The 24,171-nt window shown below is 45.5% G+C and overlaps 1 protein-coding gene across 1 annotated transcript in view; it reads right to left on the bottom strand.

Annotated features, from left to right (window-relative positions):
* LOC143988504 (uncharacterized) overlaps positions 1-22,279 on the bottom strand; it is a 71,379-nt gene extending 49,100 nt beyond the window's left edge. The window contains exons 1-4 of the mRNA XM_077488127.1: positions 22,005-22,279; positions 7,604-7,777; positions 5,088-5,245; positions 2,082-2,280 (exon numbers count right to left, since the gene is read on the bottom strand). Coding sequence (XP_077344253.1) covers positions 2,082-2,280; positions 5,088-5,245; positions 7,604-7,777; positions 22,005-22,258 — 785 coding nt within the window. The 5' untranslated portion in view covers positions 22,259-22,279. The remainder of the gene's footprint in view (positions 1-2,081; positions 2,281-5,087; positions 5,246-7,603; positions 7,778-22,004) is intronic.
* Between the last annotated feature and the right edge of the window lie 1,892 nt (positions 22,280-24,171).

The following is a 24,171-nucleotide window of genomic DNA, read 5'->3' as shown; positions in this document are numbered from 1 at the left end:
ACTCCATGCAAGGTCAGCTTTTTAAATATGCTCCAACATTTAAACAAGGGGTAAAGGGGACACCTTTAAAAAGTGTATAAAGCCCAAAGAATGTATATGTTATAGAGGTGGCTGCATTAGTCCCCCCCCCCCCCCCCCACCTTTTATTTCACCTGGTAATACTGGGAACACCACTTCCTGTTCCTGGGTGGCTACATTGACTCCTATCTATAGAAGAAGCCATGGTTGCCACCCAGGCAAGAATACAAATATATCACTTGTTTCATCTCATTTACTTAGGGGATGGGGGGGGGGATTAGTAGTTTACAAAAGAAAGGCAAGATTGCTTTTACTTCTAATGCAACTCCTAGAAAAAGACAGTAACGCTGCACGTTTGGCAGGATCAACAGGTCGTCTGCTTGCTGAAAATTTTTTTGGCCTGAAGAAAATAAAACCAATACAGCCACCACATCTAAAGACTGGTGAGCTGATGACTGGTGAACATTCTTGTTCTTGGGGTTAGTTATTCTTTAAGAACCAACTTCTCTGTTCTTAGTCAGTCTGGGTTTACAGGGGCATTGCCAGGAACCAGAGGATAGAGAAGTCATTCTGATCCTTCAAAGCCAAATCATTGGAGTAGCATGGACAAATTGGACAGTGACTTTCTGAAGGGTGTTAACACTCTTCTCCAACCATTCCACTAATCAATTACCAGTAATGTTTTTCATTAACAACATTATGTGAAGGGTATTTACATGCAATACCTTTATAAGCAGGCAGGACTGCAGCAGATTTTGTGGTCAGACTAGTGAAAGGGGTTGGGTGCAGTTAGTATGAGTTATAGCAAACCTAAATTATGTGTAGCACCCGCCTAAATAGGTTCTAGGATTAGGTAAATTTAGTTTTGACTCACTGTAACCAGTGCGGCAGTGTTGATTATTCTGGAATGTTCTGTTTCAATGGCTGCAGAACTGACCGCTTCCCCCTGGTAGGTCCAAAAATGTTCTGGAAGTTAGTGGGGAAGAAGATTCTAATCAGCAGGTGAATATTCATACAGCCCTGGCCAATATTTGGGGAGAGGTGCCCAGACGGTGACTGGTAGTTTGTATAAATAAATACTCGAGACTTCGGGCAGCCTGGTCTTTTTTCCTGAGGAGGAGATCACAGCCTATGGGGGCAGTTAGCCTCCTAGGCCATTCTTCCATGAGTCTGTGGGTTGTTGAGGCCTTCGTTAGGCTATCTGGTCTGGTACCGCAGGGTGAAAAAATGTCTTGAGGATATTGGAAAGAGGCAACCAATGTTTCCAAGGACATTTGTGAGTACAGCCAGGTGGGAGAGATCCAAGACCACGTGGGGGTTATTTACTAAAGGAAAATCACTGCAAGTGCACTTGGAAGTACAGTCGCTGTAGATCTGAGGGGGACATGCAAGGAAAAAATAAAAAAACAGTATTTTAGCTTGCACATAATTGGATGATAAAATCAGCAGAGCTTCACCTCATTTCAGATCTACCCCTTAGATTTAGAGCGAGTGCACTTGCAGTGCGAAGTGAATCTGCCTTTCGTAAATAACCCCCTGTGTGCTGTTGCCATTTCTCTTGTGCTAAAGTCAGTGTGTTTAAAGAGGACCTAGTGTCCTGAAGAGCTCAGTCTATTTAATGTTTAGTAAAAAGGGCTCTGCTCGGACTATCCAGAGAGGAAGAGTAATCTCAAGTTGCTGCTACGAAGCCCAGTCCATTCTTTACTTGTGTAAGGACTTGGTTCCCAGTTCTTCAACAAAAAGTTCAGTATCTTCAAATTGTTACTAAGGGTCATTGGAGTATCCTACTGTTAGCCACCACCTATCTACGTTCTTATTAAAGCATCAGAAAAAGCATACCCCTAGACTGGTTATTGAGACTAAAGAGTGACTGGAACTGTGCGTTTTGCTGCAAGGAAACTACTGGGAAAGGGATCTTGACAATTTAGCAGCTCCTACAGGGGTGATGCTACACATATATCGTAAAGAAAAGTTAAATGAGGTACATTTGCAGCAGGCATTTAAAGTAATTTCGTCCCCCCCTACTATTATGTGAAGAAGCACAGTCTTGGATGTGGACATACCTGGCACTGGCAGTTCTTTGGGTGGAGGTTAGCAAGAAGGCAGCAGCACAGCCCATCAGGTTGTACATGAAGGAGTAGAGGGTGTTGGATTCCCCTACAACAAATTGGTGCAGGTAGGTGATGCGGTTGAAGATTTCGGAGAACAGCAGTCGCTGCTCACTGGCAGACTGCTGCATTTCCTCAAAAGCTTGCTTCACCCCTAATGCACAAAAGGAGATTTCACAATGCTGGAGAAAAGCACAAAAATGCATTCCAGGAAAAAAAAAAAAAAAATAAAAAAAAAAAAGGGCAGCAGTCAAACTATGACTGAGAAAAAAATAACTAAAAAATAAATGATTATATGTAGATTATAAAAACGTATGCAGTGAAAAAGTATTCATACCCCTTGACATTTTCCACATTTTGCCAGGTTACAGCAAAAGAAGTAAATGTGTTTTATTGGGATTTTATGTGATAGACCAACACAAAGTGGCACATAATTGTGAAGTGGAAGGAAAATTATAAAAAATGGTTTTCATAATTGTTTAGAAATAAATGTGTGAAAAGTGTGGCGTGCATTTGCATTCAGCCCCCCGAGTCAATACTTTGAAGAACAACCCGTTGCAATCACAACTGCAAGTCTTTTTGGGAATGGCTCACCATCTTAGCACATCTAGAGTAGGGATGAGCTCAGGCGTGTTGGCATGGAAAACGTGCAGAGCCCACCAGGAAGTCGGCGCAGCACTGCGCTAATCACAGGCAGTGAGACATTGCCCGATCTCTGCAGCTGCACATCAGGGCAATGTTTCATTGCCTGTGATTAGCACAGCGCTGCGCTGCGCTGACTTCCTGGTGGGCTCTGCACGTGTTCCATGCAAACACGCCTGAGCTCATCCCTACTAGAGTGACATTTTCGGCCATTCTTCTTTGCAAAACAGCTCAAGCTCTGTCACATTGGATGGAGAGCGTCTAACACATGAATATGCTTTGATCAAAACCATTCCATTGTAGCTCTGGCTGTATGTTTATCATAGTCGTCCTGCTGGACAGTGAACCTCTGCCCCAGTCAAGTCTTTTGCAGAATCTAACAGGTTTTCTTCTAAGATTGCCCTGTATCTGGCTCCATGCATCTTCCCATCAACTCTGACCAGCTTCCCTGCCCCTGCTGAAGAAAAGCATCCCCACAACATGATGCTGTCCCCACCATGTTTCACGATGGGGATGGTGATGTGCAGTGTTAGTTTTCCACCACACATAGCATTTTGCTTTTAGGCCAAAAAGTTTAATTTTGGTCTCATCTGACCAGAGCGCCTTCTTCCACATGTTTCCTGTGTCCCCCGCATGGCTTCTCGCAAATGGGACTTCTTATGGCTTTTTTTTGCCACGCTTCCATAAAGGCCAGATTTGTGGAGTGCACGACTAAGCCCCTGTACACACGGTCGGACATTCTGCCAACCAAATCCGCTGGATTTTGTCCGACGGATTGTGTCCGAAACTGTTGCATACACACGGTCGGACCAAGTTGTTGGAAAATTCGATCGTTCAGAACGTGATGACGTTATTTCGTTACGACGGGACTACGTTCAGGCTAGTAGCCAATAGCTTTGGTGTAGGAATTTGATCTGAGCATGCGTGGCACTTTGTCTGATCGGAATTCTCTACACATGATCGGAGTATGTCCGATCGGACCAGTTTGTCGGAAAATATTTCCAACAAGTTGGAAAATTGGGTCCGACGGATATTCCGACGGAATCAGTCCGATGCATACCACACACAGTCGGATTATTTGACAACACGGTCCGATAGGACACATTCCGACGAATTCTCCGACCGTGTGTACAAGGGCTAATAGTTGTCCTGTGGACAAATTCTCCCACCTGAGCTGTGATCTCTGTAGCCTCTCCAGAGTTACCATGGGCCTCTTGGCTGCTTCTCTGATTAAAGCTCTCCTTGCCTGGCCTGTCAGTTTAGGTGGATGGCTGTGCCTTGGCAGGTTTGCGGTTGTGCCATACTCTTTCCATTTTCGGATGATGGATGGAGCAGAGCTCCGTGAGATGTTCCAAGCTAGGGATATTACTTTAGAACCTAACACTGCTTTAAAAACTTCTCTACAACTTTATCCCTGACCTGTCTGATGTGTTCATTGGCCTTCATTATGCTGCTTGTTCACTAAGTTTCTCGAACAAACCTCTGAGGGCTTCACAGAAGAGCAGCATTTATACCAAGATAAAATTACACACAGGTGGACTTCTATTTACTACTTAGGTGACTTCAGAAGGAAATTGTTTCCACTAGCTTTTAATTAGGGGTATCAGAGCAAAGAGTGCTGAATATAAATGCACGCCACCTCTTTTCAGATCTTTGTAAAAAAAAAAAAAAAAATGAACAATTATTTTCCTTCCACTTTACAATTATGTGTCACTTTGTTTTGGTCTATCACATAAAATATATATAGGTTTTTGGTTGTAACATGACAAAATGTGGAAAATGTCAAAAAGGGGTATGAATACTTTTTCAAGGCACTGTACATTTGCTATGGTATGCAAAGTCATGGCACAGCAGTATGATACCATTTAGGAATCCAGACAAACAATGTATTCACGATGTATAGGATTCTCTGTATTTGACAAATTTGCTTGTGACTGTCTTACTCAAACCTTCTCTGGATTTCCAAACATCTCTGCATGTTCCATTCCATAGTTTGTGGGGCTGGTAACATTACTGATCACAAGTAACAATCTGATAAGCCAATATCAAAGTCATCAGGTTGGAATTTTTGATTCTGGACCGCTCTGCTGATACAAACCGATAATCCCATTGATGGTGTGTTTATTTACGTGCAGAGGCCTCCAGTAACCCAAGTGCCAACTCTGGGGATCAGGTGAAGATTGTAGGCAGACACACTATGGAGTGGCTCCCAATGAGCCTATGAACATACCAAGATACTTCTCTAGAGGCTCATTCCCACTTTTCATCTCTCGCTGAAACGCTACTGCATGCAAATGCATTTTATACCCAGCGACTCACCAGTGGTGGATTCTTGCAGGGTTTGCTTCAGAAGGTGTCCAGTGCGTAAAATTTCCTCCTGAGACTGCAGAGTTGCATTTTGTGTCTGCATCATTTCTTCAGCCATTATATTTGTAGCTTCCAGTTGGCGAGCTACACTGTCAGAGTTGACAGTCAGCCTGAAGGAAGATAATATGTTCATATACTACAGAGAAGAATTCTGTTTAAAGCATAATTTTGGAACAGAAATGCCATTTCACTATAAGTTTTGGGCTGGGAAGACCAATTTCTTTCACCCTGCAGGGTAAATAATTATTATTCCCTTTCTCCATGTTTGTAGCATGTTCAGTTCTCGTCAGTTTGCCCCCCCAAAAAAAAATTATGGTCAGTTTGTAGCAGTCCTCTTAAACACCACACACTCCTCCAAAGACTTAATGCAAGATTTGTTAATCTATGCATGCATGTCAATATAGCTGTCTCACTTCTGAACATCTGACTAACCTTCTGAATCTGGAAGTGATGTTAAAAAGGTAGAGTGAGCCAATCGGTTCATTATAAGATCAAAAATAAAAGTGGCCTATATGCTCAAGTTAATTTTCAGAGTTGCCAAACCCTCCTTGTTTAGCAGCTGATAGAACAGTGGTGGTAGAGGATCTAGGGGGAAGAGGTCAGTTATTGATCAGGAAAGTTCAGTGCTTGATGTTTCTTGGGCACTCTGGTCAGGCCGCACCTGGAGTATGCTTGTCCAGTTCTGGGCAATAGTCTTCAGGAAGGATGTGCTGAAACTGGAGAGAGTCCAGAGAAGGGCAACACAACTAAAAGAGACTGGAGGACCTTAGTTATAAGGATAGGTTATGAGCACTGCACTTATTCTCTCTGGAGGGGAGACACTGGAGAGGGGAGACGATTTCAATGTACAAATACCGTACTGGTGACCCCACAAAAGGGATAAAAGGGAATTTAATAAGACACGCGGCCATTCACTAAAACCGGAAGAAAAGAGGTTTAACCTTAAGCATCATAGTGGGTTCTTTACTGTAAGAGCGGTTAGGACGTGTAATTCTCTTCCACGGGCGGTGATTTCAGTGGGGAGCATCGATAATTTCAATAAAAATTATTAGATAAGCACCTGAATGACCACAACACACAGAGATATACAATGTAACACCGACATAAAATCACACACATAGGTTTGGACTTGATGAACTTGTGTCTTTCTTCAACCTTGCCTACTGTGTGCAACTCCAAGGAGGTAACACAAAGTTAGCGAGCAGATGCCCAGGGTGCCTAATTTATAGAGCTACAGCTATCTTGTGAAGTGAGATGATGTTGTCATAAAGGCCTCTTTTTAGACCTTCATTCATCAGTTCATCTTTTCTGAACAGCAGCTTTGCTAAAATTGAAAATTTGAAAAGGAGTTTGCTGTGTAATTCAATGCCAGACAGCCTGGAGTGACTGACCAAATCAGCAGGAACAATTGCACTTATTTCCCATCTAAGTGGGTCTTATCAAACAGATCAGGTGACAATCACCCTATGTCTTTGGGTACTCTGCCAAACTCCAGCTAAAAACTTTCATATAAAAACTTTCAAATTTTAGTTGTGGTGTCACACTCGACTCGTTTTTACCTCACTTTGTTGTGATATCAACACAGAAAGTGAGAGTATTCTCTCCAGAGGGAAGAGATCAACAAACCCTGAATTTTTTTTTTTTAAATAGAATCTGATTTTATTAAAGCTTTTCACATTTTACTTGGCAAAATGCACGTTTTCTGGTACAGGTCAGTGCGTTAATGTATCTCCTTATAAATGTAAAATCGTTAACAATTGAGCGTTGATTTTAAAACCTACCCTAGATTCCTCCATATGCAAATCTAATGCTCCGCCAATCCAACAAACCAAATATACTGAAGATAATCTTCAGGCAACAACTTGTAGATATCACCGTCTAGAAACTACACTTTCTTCTTTAGCACCCACCAGGCTTAGCAGGAATAGGACTACTTTTTCTGAACCAACATGCCCTAGGGTGCAACAGAACCCTCAATGCTATTTTGAAACCATAGTGCAATTTGACCTCCGATCATTTTTCTCTATGCATTCCACAGCCCTGACTCGTGAATGGACGTTGCGCCTGAATGACTCACTTCTAAATGACCTTACAAGCCATCACCACCAAACTCTCAGATAGTTTTTTTTCTGATCCCTCTTCACCGCCCCTCAATTGGAAGGCTTTAAAATCAGTGCTAAGGGGCATCCTTATTAAGCAGGGTTGTAAGCTTTAAAAAAAAAAAAAAAAAAAAAAAAAAAAAAAACAACAACACTTAAACTACACACAATATTGCCTAGGGCTACCTTTTATCCTAACAGTACAATTATACAACCAGTCTACTCAATGTTGCAGAAACACGCTGTCTTAAAGATATTATGAATATATAGCAAGTCTGCCAGAGGTTTTTGATAAACGATAGGGCTTTCACAGGCTCAATTGTATCCTGAAGAATTAATCATACCAGATCACAGTGCTTGGTCACATACCTGAGAATGATGTCCTGGGTCTTCTCCTGCCACAGCTCATTCTGTAGGTAGTAACAAATACTGTGAGCATGGGTAAAGAACTCTGTATAGGTGTTAAATGCCACTGAATCCATGCCACGTGTACAATGGCGGATAGTGCTGCGTTCTGTGCAGGTGGGGTAGTCTCTCCCTGATCTGAAAGCAGATACATGTTCCTTGTAATTGCAGAATACTTGAAAAAAGAGAATGAATATTAAACTAATAATAATATAAAATTACTACTACTTTTTTTGTAGGTTCAAAATCACATTTTGCTCAAGGAACCCCCAGAAACCTCTGACGGAACCCTGGTTGAGAATCCCAGCTCTAAAATATGAGGCTAGAATTGGAGGCATTCTGGAATGTGGTATGTGTACCAATTCTTTATACCAAGAAAGTTCATGTTAGACCAAATTTATTGATCATTATGCTGTGTATGGCTTGTACCCGTTTCAAGATTTTGAGTGTCCAGAAGGTACAAAGCCTGTATATGGTCCATCTTGTGGTTTCTTCTCTGGTCCTATGAAGGTTCTAGTCTAGTCTGATTGGAGGTATAGGCAGACAGTCTGTAGGACCGTGGCATTGCACCCACGATCTATTGATCATGGGTGGAATGCTTTACAAGCGCCAAACAAAAACAAAAAATGCATATTTTCTGCCTCTCAGATAAGTAGCCACTGACACCAAATATTTAATTTTTTTTTTTTTTAGCTGTCTTTTAGTGGGTAATTGCTACCAATGACTGCAATGCAAGAAGCATTCTTCCCACCTACCATCAAACTAATGTACTGCGAGCTGCAAATTTATGATTAGCAGGGGTTCCCTGAAGCCCCCACCTATAACTGGTGTCCAATGTGCCCCTGTACCTTTGAGGAGGATTGCCCCTTTATCTATCCATTAGAATGCATATGCTCCCACTGTGGAGACTCTCATAAATGTACAAATATAATTAATGAATGTGCCCAAAACTTAATGGATAGAGGCCAACTGCCCACATCCCTCATACACTGTATAGAAAAACACTTATTTCCTCTTATGGGACTTTAAATAGGCAGCAGTCTCAAAAATTTTATCAAAAGTATAAAGTTGTTTGTTTATTATAAAGTTTAAAAACATGAACAGTAAAAGCAAAAGGATGCACAATAATTACTAGCTGATATACACAAAACTACAGTGCTATATACCAATAGAGCTGGGATCATTACACCACATTTATAGATCCCAAATCAATATTAGGACCAAAAAGGTATGACGCATTTCAAGGCTATTAGAAGGTGGAACCTCTTCTTCAGTGGCTGATGGTGCAAAAAGCAATGAACAAACAATATTCACATTTAACCACTGCGATTCAAAAAATACTATAGTGGTATGGGACCATCAAATAAGATATAGGGTATATTCTAACCATATAGTGTTGTACATCACTGTTCAAGGAGCATCCGAACAATAAAACATGTGATAGAAGAATGCCTGCCTGTGAGGATCAGATCCGTGAGGTGATGGGGAGAAATCGGGAAGATACCGCGGAGACTTGTCGTAATGGATAATGGTCAATATGAGGCAATGTGTCAAAATATTGGCCAATAGACAGTGGTACTGTAAGATTGCCTCTGCTGAAATCGAGAAATTTAATCGCAAGTTTTACAAGCTCATAGATGAGTCGTATGCAGTGAATATACTTACTCGTTCTGAACTGAAACTATGTCAGGACCGCTTTGCCGCATATTCCTACCTTTTACGCATTGCCCAAACTACACAAAGATTTACTCCATCTGACCGGTAGACCAATAATCTTGGGCAATGGCTCGCTGACAGAGAAACTAAGTAAATTCGTTGACAGTCATCTACGACCTTATGTACTCAAAGTGCCCAGTTACATTCGAAATACATGACATCTTTTGCAAATTTTGGCGGATATATGCATCCCCCCCGAAGTCCTTATTGGTAGCTTTGGATGTTGAAGCCCTCTATAGTTCTATACCTAACAATAGAGGGCTTGCCTGTATCCAACATGTATTTCGGCAGGACGGGACGTTGGGTGAAGGGAAGATTGGATTTCTGATTGATGCCCTTGATTTAATTTTAAACCACGATCCTTTTTTGTTCCATGGGGACCACTTCCTCCAGGTGCAGGGGGTAGTTTTGCTGTCTGTTCTTTTACAATGTGTACAGATGAGGATTAGGGATGGCCGAACGGTTTGCGGCGAATTTCGGCTGTTCATGGTCCACCCGATCGGCGGACTATTGCCGCTGTTCGCCCGGCAGACTTCCGCGTTTACTGTGTAAAAGAACTTTGACCTATGATGACACATCCATCATGGGGTACAGGACAGCCAATTGAGACATTACAGCACATGGACACTTGGACATTCCCCCTAACTTATAAATAGACCCGATCCGCCGGCCATTTTACATTTTTTTGTATGTCACTATAGGGAGAGGTTGCTGTGTGGAGCAGGGAGAGACTGCAGTGACCCAAATCGCTAGCTATTAGGTCCACAAAAGTTCTTTTAAGGACTGGTATGGTATAGGTGTTCGGTGTAGTTCAGGATATAGGTTTGAGGCACTGCTGTGCTAGTGATTGTTGCAGCAGTCTGTCTTGTCAGTGTAGAGAGAGGGACAGGACGCTGTGTGCAGCAGAGACAGTCAGTTTAATCATTAGCTGTTACTATTAGGTCCACAAAAGTCCTTTTCAGGACTGGTATGGTAAAGTAGTACAGGATATAGTTTTGAATGCTATTCAAGTTATTGTTCCAGCAGCCTGTGTTTTGTCAGTTTAAATAGGGACAGGCAGGAAGCTGTGTGTGGCAGTGAGGGACAGTCAGTTTAATCAGTAGCTGTTACTATTAGGTCCACAAAGGTTCTTTTCGGGACTGGTATGGTAATAGGCTTGTACACGTATAATATTCTTTCTTCCAAATATAGAAAGAATATTATACTTGACTGCTGCCCTTCTGCTGCAGTAGTCCTTTATGAGTATAGGGACTGAGGTACAGTCTGCTAATCACAACCTACTAGTTGCACAAAGGTCCTTATAAGGACTGGTAAGGTATAGCATACTACAGTGCATAGGGTTGAGTAAGGTACAGTCTGCTATTCCTTAAGGACTGGTATAGGTCCACAATACATAGGGTTGAGGTGCACTACTGCTGACCGCTGCCCTATACTGCAGCAGTCCTTCATTGGTATAGGGACAGAGTTTTGTCACAGGGTCATTTAAAAAATGACAGGCAGAGGAAGAGGCAGGCCCTTCCGCAGGGGTGGTAGGGGTAGGGCAGGAGCAACAGGCTTGAGCCAAAGTGGGAAGTTGCAGAAGGTGCATTCAATTACTTTAAAGGACGCAACAGACTTGGTTGAGTGGCTCGCTCAGCCTTACTCTTCTGCACCCTCCTCATCCTCTCGATCTGCACCCTCTTCTTCACTCTCTGCTATGTGCACCCCCAAAGACACTACCACCAACAACACCACCACCACATACCTTCCGCTTGAGTCACAGGAATTATTTTCCGATCCATATGAAGACATTTCTGATGCGCAGCCACTCTTGGCATTGGATCAGGAAGAGGAGGTAGCAACAACCGCTACTCCGCAGTCTGACGACAGTACCCAGATCAGCCCAAGGAGGAGGTTGGTCCCCGGTGTTGCTGCCTACTCCGAGATCTCTACTTATAGCGGTGGGGAAGGCGACGTTGATGATGACATGTCTAGTGATGTCACGTGGGTGCCCACAAGAGAGGAAGAGGAGGGGAGTTCAGAGGGAGATATGGACCAGCAGATAGGGAGGAGAAGCAGGAATAACTTACATTGCACAGGAGGGACAAAGCAGACTGCTAATGTATCAGGAGCGAGGCATCAACCATGTACGGTCACATCTGGCGCTCCCAGGACGCCGACACATGGCTCCGCAGTGTGTTTTTATTTTTTTTTTATTTTAATTTTTTTTACGTGTCCGCTGCTGACAATAGTGTTGCCATCTGCAATCTTTGCAGTCAACGCATTAGTCGCGGTAAGCCCAACACTCACCTAGAGACGACTGCCTTAAGAAGGCACATGAGCAGCCATCACCGAGCCCAGTGGGAGCAAGGGAACACACAAGGCCACACTCCAGGCTCTCACCGTCCAGCCTCGTCTTCTACTTCTCCTTCTCCTCACAATTGTCCTCCACTCCACCTTCCATCACGCCAAGCTCACGTTTTTCTGCAAAAAGGCAGGCTTCCGTGGGCCTAATGTTCGAGCGTAAAATAATGATGACGCCGGATAACCCTCTTGCACAACGGTTGACGGCTGGCTTGTCAGAACTGATCGCCCGCTAACTACTGCCAAACTGGTGGACTCGGAGGCCTTTCGAAAATTTGTGGCCATTGGAACACCACAATGGAAGGTCCCAGGAAGGAAGTATTTCTCAGAGAAGGGCATCCTAGAGCTATATGGCCATGTTCAGCGGCAAGTGAATGTATCTCTGGCACACAGTGTCGGTGCCAAGATACATCTGACCACAGACACGTGGTCTAGCAAACACGGGCAGGGAAGGTATATCACTTTTACTGCCCACTGGGTGAACCTTCTGACGGCCGTCAAGCATGTAACCCGTGACACCGTGTAGATTTGGTTTTACTGCCACGGATTGCATGCAGGCCTGGCTCCTCTTCTCCTCCTACTCCATCCTCCTCCCTCTCCTCCTCGGCTAACTCCTCTTTTTCCGCTGCTAGTGTCTCTTACGCTGCGCCGCCAAAGTTCCCCAGAACCTATTTGACATGCCAGGTGAGACGTTGCCATGCCGTGCTGTGTCTGTTGTGCCTGGAAGCCAAGAGCCACACTGGCCCGGCACTCCTTTCAGCTTTGCGTTCACAGGCAGATCAGTGGCTAACACCGCTCAATTTGACAGTTGGTAAAGTGGTGTGTGACAATGGTGCCAATCTGCTTAGCGCATTGAAACAGGGCAAAATTACACACGTGCCATGCATGACACATGCCTTAAACTTGGTCGTGCAGCGATTCCTTGTCAAATACCCGGGGGTCCAGGACATCTTGCGACAGGCAAGGAAAATCCCGGCCCATTTCAGAAGATCTTACACGGCCATGGCTCGCCTTGGTGAGATTCAGCAGCGACACAATCTGCCGGTCAGACGTCTTATTTGCGATTGCCCGACGCGATGGGACTCAACCTTCTATATGCTTGATAGGCTGCTCCAGCAGAAACATGCAGTTAACGTCTACCTGTAGGAACTCTGCGGCAGAACAGGTTCTGGGGAGCTGTTTTTTTTTTCACCGCGCCAGTGGCTGCTCATGCGCGACGCATGCAGACTTCTGCGGCCATTTGAGGAGATCACCAAACTGGTCAGTTGCAGCCATGGCGCCACGAGTGACATGGTACCTTATGCCTTCTTTATGGAGCGTGCATTGATCAAGATGAGGAAGTCGCAATGCTGGATGAATTCCTGGGGGGGGCTACTCTGAGACAAGTGAACAACAGGAGTCTGAAGAGGAGTCAGAGGAGGATGGTGCCGGGGCGGATGAGGAGGAGCAAGAAGAGCATGCTTTAAACCTTTCTGGGATCCCCGTTTTTGTGCGTGGATGGGGAGAGGAGAATCAAGAGGACAACATTATCCTGGATGATGAGCAGGAGCCAGGCCACCACACTGCTTCCACTTTAGTGCAAATGGGGGCCTTCATGCTCCAGTGTTTTAATAGGGACCCCCGTATAAAAAGCATAAGGGTCAAGGACCAGTACTGGGTGGCAACGTACTTAGACCCCCGGTACAAACACAAAATGGCGGAAATGTTACCGCTGTCGCAGAGGGCTGGCAGAATGGAGCACTTCCAGGCCTTGCTTCGAGAAATGCTGCATTCTGCTTTTGCGTGCGCTGGCAGAGGAGCAATTCCCACTCCCAGAGAAGGAGTTGCGGGTACCAATCCAACAGCGCCTGCCAGAGGCCGGTTTGAAGATGTGTTGGTGACTTCGGATATGAGGTCATTCTTTCAGCAGACCCATCGACAGGTCTCATCCGGATCCAGCATCAGGGAATGCCTAGACCGTCAGGTGTCCGACTACATCGGGTTAACGGCCGATGTGGACGCTCTGAGGAGTGATGAACCCCTGGACTACTGGGTGGGCAGGCTTGACCTCTGGCCAGAGCTTGCCCAATTTGCAATCGAACTGTTGGCTTGCCCCTCATCCAGTGTCCTGTCTGAAAGGACGTTCAGTGAAGCAGGGGGGATCGTGACCGATAAGCGTACTCGCCTAGCTCACGACAGTGTTAACTACCTCACATTTCTAAAAATGAATGAGGCATGGATCTCGGAGGAATTCAACACGTGACCAGTAGACCATGTATATGTCTATAAACAATTTTTTTAATCAAGCACACAGACCTTCTTCCTTCATTTGGCTCACTTCCTTGTCCAAAAAAAGCACACCGTACTATATGCCCGTACCCTCCTGTTTGAAGAGGTTGAGCGGTGTCATATTTCTACTGGGGCTGCTTATTATGAGGGGATCCCACCATCCCTGTGCTATGCTGACATCCTCCTGGGGCTGCTTACGGTGCTGGTGTCAGTGCTGTATGTCACGGCGCTGGTGTCAGTGCTGTATGTCACGGCGCTGGTGTCAGTGCTGTATGTCACGGCGCTGGTGATCATCTCCTGCACCCTCTTCTTTGCCTACCCCGACCTTCCCCTCTCCTCCATTGCCTTCATGCGCTCCACAGTCCTGAATTGGCACAATTTCACATATAAAAAAAAAAAAAGAATGCTTGTAGTTGTCGATCCCAGATTCACTTCATACATGTGTTATGTCATTGGCCATGTGGTGGGACTATGTTTGCACAGCTAGTAATTATTTTGTGGCTGCAAATTTGACTTGTAGGTTTGCAAAGTTCGCCTCCCATTGAAGTCAATGGGGCCCGCCGCAAACGTTACGCGAACTATCGGCCGCGTTCGCGAAACGTCCCGTCGGAAGTTCCACCATCACTAATGAGGATAGACTGCACCATCAGCCCCTTAAGAAGAGGTTCTACCTTCTAACAGCCTTGAAAAGGGTCAGGCCTTTTTGGTCCTAATATTGATTTGGGATCTATAAATGTGGTGTAATGATCCCCGCTGTGTTAGTATATAGCACTGTAGTTTTGTGTACATCAGCTAGTAATTATTGTGCATCTTTTTGCTCTGTTATTCATGTTTTTAAACTTTCTAATAAAAAAATTCATACTTTGATACAATTTTTCATTTAAAGTCCCATAAGAGGAAAAAAGTGTTTTTATATACTCATAAATAGTGATGGACGAACTTCCGACGGGACGTTTCGTGAACGCGGACCACGAACGCGGCCGATAGTTCGCGAACCGGAACGTTCGCGGCGGGCCCTATTGACTTCAATGGGAGGCGAACTTCGCAAACCTACAGGTCAAATTTGCAGCCACAAAATAATAGCTGTGCAAACATAGTCCCACCACATGGCCAATGACATAACACATGTATGAGGTGAATCTGGGATCGACAACTACAAGCATTCTTTTTTATTATATGGGAAATTGTTGTGACAATTCAGGACTGTGGAGCGCATGAAGGTAATGGAGGAGAGGGAAGGTCAGAGACCAGGGTAGGCAAAGAGGAGGGTGCAGGAGATGATCACCAGCAGTGTGACATACAGCAATGACACCTGCACCTTGATAGAGAGCACTGACATCAGCAGCGTGATATACAGCACTGACAGCAGCACCGTGATAGAGAGCACTGACAGCAGCACCCTGATAGAGAGCACTGACAGCAGCACCGTGATAGAGAGCACTGACAGCAGCACCGTGATAGAGAGCACTGACAGCAGCACCGTAAGCAGCCCCAGGAGGAAGTCGGCATAGCACAGGGATGGTGGGAGCCCCGCATAATAAGCAGCCCCAGGAGGAAGTCAGCACAGCACAGGGATGGTGGGAGCCCCTCATAATATGCACAGCAGAGGTAAAGCTCCACGAGGATGTCAGCACAGCACAGGGATGGTGGCAGCCCCTCATAATAAGCAGCCCCAGTAGAAATATGACACCGCTCAACCTCTTCAAAGAGGAGGGTACGGGCATATAGTACGGTGTGCTTTTTTTTGGACAAGGAAGTGAGCCAAATGAAGAAAGAAGGTCTCTGTGCTCGATTAAAAAAATAGTTTATAGACATATACATGGTCTACTGGTCACATGTGTTGAATTCCTCCGAGATCCATGCCTCATTCATTTTTAGAAATGTGAGGTAGTCAACACTGTCGTAAGCTAGGCGAGTACGCTTATCGGTCACGATCCCCCCTGCTGCGCTGAACGTCCTTTCGGACGGGACACTGGACGAGGGGCAAGCCAACAGTTCGATTGCAAATTGGGCAAGCTCTGGCCAGAGGTCAAGCCTGCCCACCCAGTAGTCCAGGGGTTCATCACTCCTCAGAGCGTCCACCTGACGGTCTAGGCCAGTGATGGCGAACCTTGGCACCCCAGATGTTTTGGAACTACATTTCCCATGATGCTTATGCACTCTGCAGTGTAGTTGAGCATCATGTGAAATGTAGTTCCAAAACATCTGGGGTGCCAAGGTTCGCCATCACTGGTCTAGGCGTTCCCTGATGCTGGATCCGGATGACACCTGTCGATGGGTCGGCTGAAAGAATGACCTCATATCCGAAGTCACCAACACATCTTCAAACCGGCCTCTTCTTGCAGGCGCTGTTGGATTGGTACCCGCAACTCCTTCTCTGGGAGTGGGAATTGCTCCTCTGCCAGCGCACGCAAAAGCAGAATGCAGAATTTCTCGAAGCAAGGCCTGGAAGTGCTCCATTCTGCCAGCCCTCTGTGACGGCGGTAACATTTCCGCCATTTTGTGTTTGTACCGGGGGTCTAAGTACCTTGCCACCCAGTACTGGTCCTTGACCCTTATGCCCCGTACACACGAGAGGGATTAAGTCTGACAGACCTCCAAAGGAGTTCCGCCGGAGTTCCGCCGGAGTTCTGGCGGACTTTTCGACCGAACGGACTTGACCACACACCATCACACCAAACTCCGACGGAGTCGAACGTGATGACGTACGACTGGATTCGACGTAGGAAGTTCCTAGACAGTAGCCAATAGCTGCCCTAGCGTCGGTTTTAGTCCGTCGGAGTAGCACACACACGAGCGGATTTTTCAAAGGGGACCGGGTCCGGCGGAGTTCTGTCGGGAAAATTTAAAGCATGCTTCATTTCTAAAGTCCGTCAGACTTTAGCTTCGCTAAAGTCCGTTGCAGCCCACACACGATCGGATAGTCCGCCGGACTCAGTCCGTCGGAGTTTGGATGTCGAAAAGTCCGCTCGTGTGTACGGGGCATTATGCTTTTTATAAAGGGGTCCCTATTAAAAACACTGGAACATGAAGGCCCCCATTTGCACTAAAGTGGAAGCAGTGTGGTGGCCTAGCTCCTGCTCATCATCCAGGATAGTGTCGTCCTCTTCATTCTCCTCTCCCCATCCACGCACAACAGGGATCCCAGAAAGGTTTAAAGCATGCTCTTCTTGCTCCTCCTCATCCGCCCCGGCACCATCCTCCTCGGACTCCTCTTCAGACTCCTGTTGTTCACTTGTCTCAGATAGAGTAGCCCCCCCTGGGAATTCATCCAGCATTGCGACTTCCTTATCTTCCCGCTCCTGCTCCTCCACAGCTTGATCAATGACACGACGCAATGCACGCTCCATAAAGAAGGCATAAGGTACCATGTCACTGATGGCGCCATGGCTGCGACTTACCAGTTTGGTGATCTCCTCAAATGGCCGCAGAAGTCTGCATGCATCGTGCATGAGCAGCCACTGGCGCGGTGAAAAAACCCCCAGCTCCCCAGAACCTGTTCTGCCGCAGAGTTCATACAGGTAGACGTTAACTGCACGTTTCTGCTGGAGCAGCCTATCAAGCATATAGAAGGTTGAGTTCCATCGCGTCGGGCAATCGCAAATAAGACGTCTGACCGGCAGATTGTGTCGCCGCTGAATGTCAGCAAGGCGAGCCATGGCCGTGTAAGATCTTCTGAAATGGGCCGAGATTTTCCTTGCCTGCCGCAAGATGTCCTGGACCCCAGGGTATTTGACAAGGAATTGCTGCACGACCAAGTTTAAGACGTGTGCCATGCATGGCACGTGCGTGATTTTGCCCTGTTTCAATGCGCTAAGCAGATTGGCACCGTTGTCACACACCACTTTACCAACTGTCAAATTGAGCGGTGTTAGCCACTGATCTGCCTGTGAACGCAAAGCTGAAAGGAGTGCCGGGCCAGTGTGGCTCTTGGCTTCCAGGCACAACAGACACAGCACGGCATGGCAACGTCTCACCTGGCATGTCGAATAGGTTCTGGGGAGCTTGGGCAGCGCAGCGGAAGAGACGCTAGCAGCGGAAAAGGAGGAGTCAGCCGAGGAGGAGAGGGAGGAGGATGGAGTAGGAGGAGGAGGAGAATAAGAGTCATGCCTGCATGCAATCTGTGGCGGTAAAACAAAATCTACACGGGTGCCACGGGTTACATGCTTGACGGCCATCATAAGGTTCACCCAGTGGGCAGTAAAAGTGATATACCTTCCCTGCCCGTGTTTGCTAGACCAAGTGTCTGTGGTCAGATGTATCTTGGCACCGACACTGTGTGCCAGAGATACATTCACTTGCCGCTGAACATGGCCATATAGCTCTGGGATGCCCTTCTCTGAGAAATACTTCCTTCCTGGGACCTTCCATTGTGGTGTTCCAATGGCCACAAATTTGCGAAAGGCCTCCGAGTCCACCAGTTTATATGGCAGTAGTTGGCGGGCTATCAGTTCTGACAAGCCAGCCGTCAGCCGTTGGGCAAGAGGGTTATCCGGCGTCATCATTTTTTTACGCTCGAACATTAGGCCCAGGGAAGCCTGCCTTTTTACAGAAAAACGTGAGCTTGGCGTGATGGAAGATGGAGTGGAGGACAATTGTGAGGAGAGAGTAGAAGTAGAAGACGAGGCTGGGCGGTGAGAGCCTGGAGTGTGGCTTTGTGTGTTCCGTTGCTCCCACTGGGCTCGGTGATGGCTGCTCATGTGCCTTAAGGTGGTCGTCCCTAGGTGAGTGTTGGGCTTACCGCGACTAATGCGTTGACTGCAAAGATTGCAGATGGCAACGCTATTGTCAGTAGCGGACACGTTAAAAAAAGCCCACACTGCGGAGCCATGTGCCGGTGTCCTGGGAGCGCCAGATGTGACCGTACATGGTTGATGCCTCGTTCCTGATACATTAGCAGTCTGCTTTGGCCCTCCTGTGCAGTGTAAGTTATTCCTGCTTCTCCTCCCTATCTGCTGGTCCATATCTCCCTCTGAACTCCCCTCCTCTTCCTCTCTTGTGGGCACCCACGTGACATCACTAGACACGTCATCATCGACGTCACCTTCCCCACCGCTATAAGTAGAGATCTCAGAGTAGGCAGCAACACCGGGGACCAACCTCCTCCTTGGGCTGATCTGGGTACTGTCGTCAGCCTGCTGAGTAGCGGTTGTTGCAACCTCCTCTTCCTGATCCAATACCAAGAGTGGCTGCGCATCAGAAATGGCTTGATATGGATCGGAAAATTATTCCTGTGACTCAAGCGGAAGGTATGTGGTGGTGTTGTTGGTGGTAGTGTCTTTGGGGGTGCACATAGCAGAAAGTGAAGAAGAGGGTGCAGATCGAGAGGATGAGGAGGGTGCAGAAGAGTAAGGCTGAGTGAGCCACTCAACCAAGTCTGGTGCGTCCTTTAAAGTAATTGAACGCACCTTCTGCAACTTCCCACTTTGGCTCAAGCCTGTTGCTCCTGCCCTACCCCTACCACCCCTGCGGAAGGGCCTGCCTCTTCCTCTGCCTGTCATTTTTTAAATGACCCTGTGACAAAACTCTGTCCCTATACCGATGAAGGACTGCTGCAGTATAGGGCAGCGGTCAGCAGTAGTGCACCTCAACCCTATGTATTGTGGACCTATACCAGTCCTTTTAGAATAGCAGACTGTACCTTACTCAACCCTATGTACTATAGCACCCTACACCAGGTTATTACCGGTCCTTATAAAGGACCTTTGTGGAACGAGTAGGTTGTGAATGATTAGCAGACTGCAGCAGAAGGGCAGCAGTCAAGTATAATATTCTTTCTATATTTGGAAGAAAGAATATTATACGTGTACAAGCCTATTACCATACCACTGATACCAGTCCTGAAAAGAACCTTTGTGGACCTAATATAGTAACAGCTACTGATTAAACTGACCCTCACGGCCTCACACACTGCTTCCTGCCTGTCCCTATATAAACTGACAAAAGAGAGGCTACTGGAACAGCAGTTTTGTGGGCCCGATAGTAACAGCTAATGACTAAACTGACTGTCCCTACAGCAGACACACCGTTCTGTCCCTTTCTCTAAACTGACAAAAGATGCTCAGGCTACTGCAACAATCAGTAGCACAGCAAACCTATATACACCTAACACCTATCCAAGTCCTGAAAATAACTTTTGTGTACCAAATAGCTAGCGATTTGGGTCACTGCAATCTCTCCCTGCTCCACACAGCAACCTCTCCCTATAGTGACAGAAGAAAGAATGTAAAATGGCCGCCGGATCGGGTGTATTTATAAGTTAGGGGGAATGTCCATGTGCTGTAATGTCTCAATTGGCTGTCCTGTACCCCATGATGGATGTGTCATCATAGGTCAAAGTTCTTTTACACAGTAAACACGGAAGTCCGCCGGACGAAAGGCGGCAATAGTCCGCCGATTGGGCGAATCGCGAACAGCCGAAATTCGCCGCAAAACGACCGCCGGGCAAACCGTTTGGCCATCACTACTCATAAATGTACAAGGGTTAGGGCTGCAGGTAATACAGTGTGCCGTTAAGTGGCTCTGCAGCTTACGCCTGCATTTGCAAATGTGTGCAGACTAAACCCCTGTTTTAGGGCATACTGTTGGACAGGTTAATTTGGTTGGTAAGCAGACTGGTTGGTGAGTTGAGCTGGGGATTTTCTCTGGTTTTGTCTTACTTCAAGGGTTCCCCTATGTTAAAAAGGTTAAGAAAAAAAAAGTTCAATGCTTCTTAGATATACATTTAAATGAATAAAGTTCAACTTTGTGTAAAAAAAAATAAAGAAAAAAACACCAACGCAAAAACCCCACAATAAATGCATATCTTTTTGCAGGTATAAAGGAAATGTGTATTTTTTTTTTTTTTTTACTAGGAGCCTGCAAAGCATTGCACCTGTGATCAGCAGATCATGGGTGCATTGCAGGGCTTCTGCAAACGGTTAGTGTAATCAGTCTGCTGGTACCTCGTATGGGCAGGCAATCACAAAATGACAGGAACAAACAATGAACTACCTAGAGCACTCAACAGCACCCTAGTAGTTCATTGAGAAATACAAGCCAACATCCACAAAGGATTTTTCTGATTTTGTTAAATTGATCTCATTTAAACCCTTAAAGTGATTTTTTTTTTTTTTTTTTAAATAACAATGAAGGTTTACAAACATATCATACCACTCCACTGTGCAGTTGGTTTAGCACAGAGTGGCCCCAACCCTCATCTTCTGGGGTCCCCCCGAGCCTGTGGCTCCTCCTCACATCGGTAAACCCCCTAGGAAAAGCACTCTCTCTGGGGGTTTACCTTGGGGGCACCCTCCCAAGTCCAGCATTTGCGTACATAGACACAGAATGCCAGACTCAGCCCCGTCCCCGTGGCATTGAATTTGATTGACAGCAGCGGGAGCTAATGACTGCGCTGCTATCAATCTATCCAATCAAGAGCCAAGAACCCCAAGCAGAGAGGTAGAGCATGTCTCCACCGAGGGAACAAACAGACTCAGGTGAGTAAAATGGGGGGCTGGGGGGACGGTCACTGTCAGAAGTTTTTTCACCTTAATGCATCCTACGCATTAAGGTGAAAAAACTGAGGGTTTATAACCCCTTTAAATTTAAGTGAATCAGCCTTATTAACTCCTAATTCTCCTTCTCCATTTAATTATTATTTTCCTGCTTTTTTTTATTTTATTTACTTCTATTTTATAAAAAAAATAAAAAAGTGTAATTAAAAAAAAAAAAAAAAAAACAATATTTTTTAATAGTCATTTTTTTTCCCTTTACACATTACATTATTTTCATTACATTTCTTTAAATTTGATTGAATAAGAAAGTAGCATGTCTGATTTTATTGCCATATTCTTTGATAACCTAATGTTCAGGGTTTGTAAATCTTTAAAAATAAAAAAATAAAAAAAGTTGTTCAGAATCATGATCTTTATTTTAAGCAAAAAAAAAAACAAAAAAAAACGAGATGCTCATTTTTTCCCAGAATCATGCAGCTCTAATACATGTGAAACTCTTGGAATTATAAAACACATCTACTTTAATATACATGTGTCTTTACCTTTCTAGATGGCAGTGAGTGAATGCCAGAGCGATGCGGCTTTGCTCCTCCTCATTCAGCTGCTTGCAGCCCACATCCACCCTGTGCAGGGCTCTACGCCAGCAGTCTCCATAGCGGGGGTGCTGAGCAAAGTTCTGAAGAGCCAGCAGCTGGGTCTTCCCCTTCTCCAAGATGCTGGCATCTGGATCACTCCTGACACTCCACAGAAAAAAGGCCGACAATAGCAGGATTTTTATGTGACTCTTATTAGCCATTGCTTCCTCGTTATCACAAACAGCCACCTCAAGTGTAAAAAAAAAAAAAAAATTTAAAAAAAGAAAAAAAAAGAAAAAAATATATATATAAGAAAAGTCAACCAAAGCTTGACCCGAGACCTACATTTAAATCTGTGTGCCAGAGTCACAGCTATGTGTGAATAAAACCCCTAGTAAAAATGTTAAAGCCCAGCTCTGAGCCAAAATGTTTTTAATTTACCGTTCTACCTCCAATCCAGAGCCATCTGCGAAAAAGCCTCTTATTTTGCCACAAGATGTTTCCAGGCTTTTGGCTGAACGATGTCCAACATTACTCAACACAGAAGACCAATGACTCTACAGTGAATGTAGAGTATCATGACCCTGCCCTATGAAGAGAGTCATTGTGGTGCCCTTCATTTACAGTAGGGATCTCCAAACTTTATAAACAAAGTGCCAGTTTGCTGTCCTTCAAACCTTAGGGGGGCCAGACTAACCAGTGAGACTAGAAAAGACCCACGTCTGAGGAAGTAAAAACGGCCTCAGGTTTGGTGGTCAGTTGGAGTACAAATTACTTCGTACCTGCGGTCCATAGGAGGAATAGTGCCGCATTGGTATTGTTGGTACTGGTAGGAGGGATCGTGCTTCATCAATTTTGTCAGCAAGAGGACTAGTACCCAATCAGTGGTATCAGCAAAAAAAAATAAAAAATTGTTGGTGTCACTGGTAGGCATTATGCCCCACTGTTGGTGTCAGTGGAAGGAATGGTGCCTTATCATTGGTATCAGTGGAAGGAATGGTGCTTTTTTATCAGTGGGAAGAACAGTGCCCTAAGAGCCAGATAAAGGCAAGCAAAGGGCCACATCTTTCCCCTGGGCCGCTGTTTGGAGACCAGACCCCTGATCTACAGTAAACCAGTGCAGAGTGGCATACATCCTATATGGCCAGCAAAAAGGAGAGTAAATGACAAAGGGGACCCTGCAGGTTTGCATTACTGGGCTTTAGCCTTCAGAAAAGGCAAGTACAAAAAATACAACAAGGAAAAAAGAACCCCCCCTCCCCGCGGAGTGGGTGATCAATTTTGAGGGAATGGGGGGAAGGTCAGAGCTGGGCTTTTTAGGGACCACCTGGCTCTATGCATCCACCTAGCAGAGAAAAAATAAATAAATAAAAATAAAGGGGGGGGGGGGGCTTTCAAAACAATCATATAGGAGGTATACAAACTGAATACATTTATTGCATCCAAACCTATTTTCTATCTGCTACAGCTATGTAGCCTGACAGTGCTGGGTCCCCTCTGCCCCTTGACCCGTAACAGATACAGTCTGCTACGTCTTTAGTCAGTCCCTTTCCCTTGGTCTATGCCTCTTCCTTCAATATTATTGATTGAAAGCACAAATTTCACAGGGCTATTGTCAAGGCTTGGACCTGCAAGGCCTAGAAGGGAAATGTTTCAGAGAGGCTGTTTTGTAGGTTCCCTTGCTGTCCACATGCTTCACAAATGCACCCATGGGTGGTTGAGGTTTCTGTGCAGTCATTGCACACTCCCAGCACAGTAACTGAGCTGTCGAAACAGCTTCCATGCGCTAGTAATGATAGGCAAATCGCAGTGGTCACATGAGTCGGTGATCTACATGCCCCCTGAGTGAAAATACCCTTTTAAAAAGGAATGCCGGGAAAGTTTTCATACATTAAACTCCAGAGGTCATCTATACCCATCATATAATTTGTAGTGATGGACGACCTTCCAACGGGACGTTTCGCAAACGCGAACGTGGCCAAAAGTTTGCGAACCACAAGGTTCGTGGTGGGCCCCATTGACTTTAATGGCAGGGGAACCTTAAAAACCTCCAGGTCATATTTTCAGCCTCAAAATACTTACTAGCTGTGCACACATAGTCGCACAACATGGACACTGACATAACAAAAGTATT

This window comes from Lithobates pipiens, unplaced genomic scaffold (assembly GCF_037356315.1).
Source record: "Lithobates pipiens isolate NorthernLeopardFrog02 unplaced genomic scaffold, aLitPip1_a1.2 Scaffold_1, whole genome shotgun sequence".
NCBI lineage: Eukaryota > Metazoa > Chordata > Amphibia > Anura > Ranidae > Lithobates > Lithobates pipiens.
The sequence above is the reverse complement of the archived record's forward strand: the minus strand, read 5'-3'. Positions and strand labels throughout refer to the sequence as shown.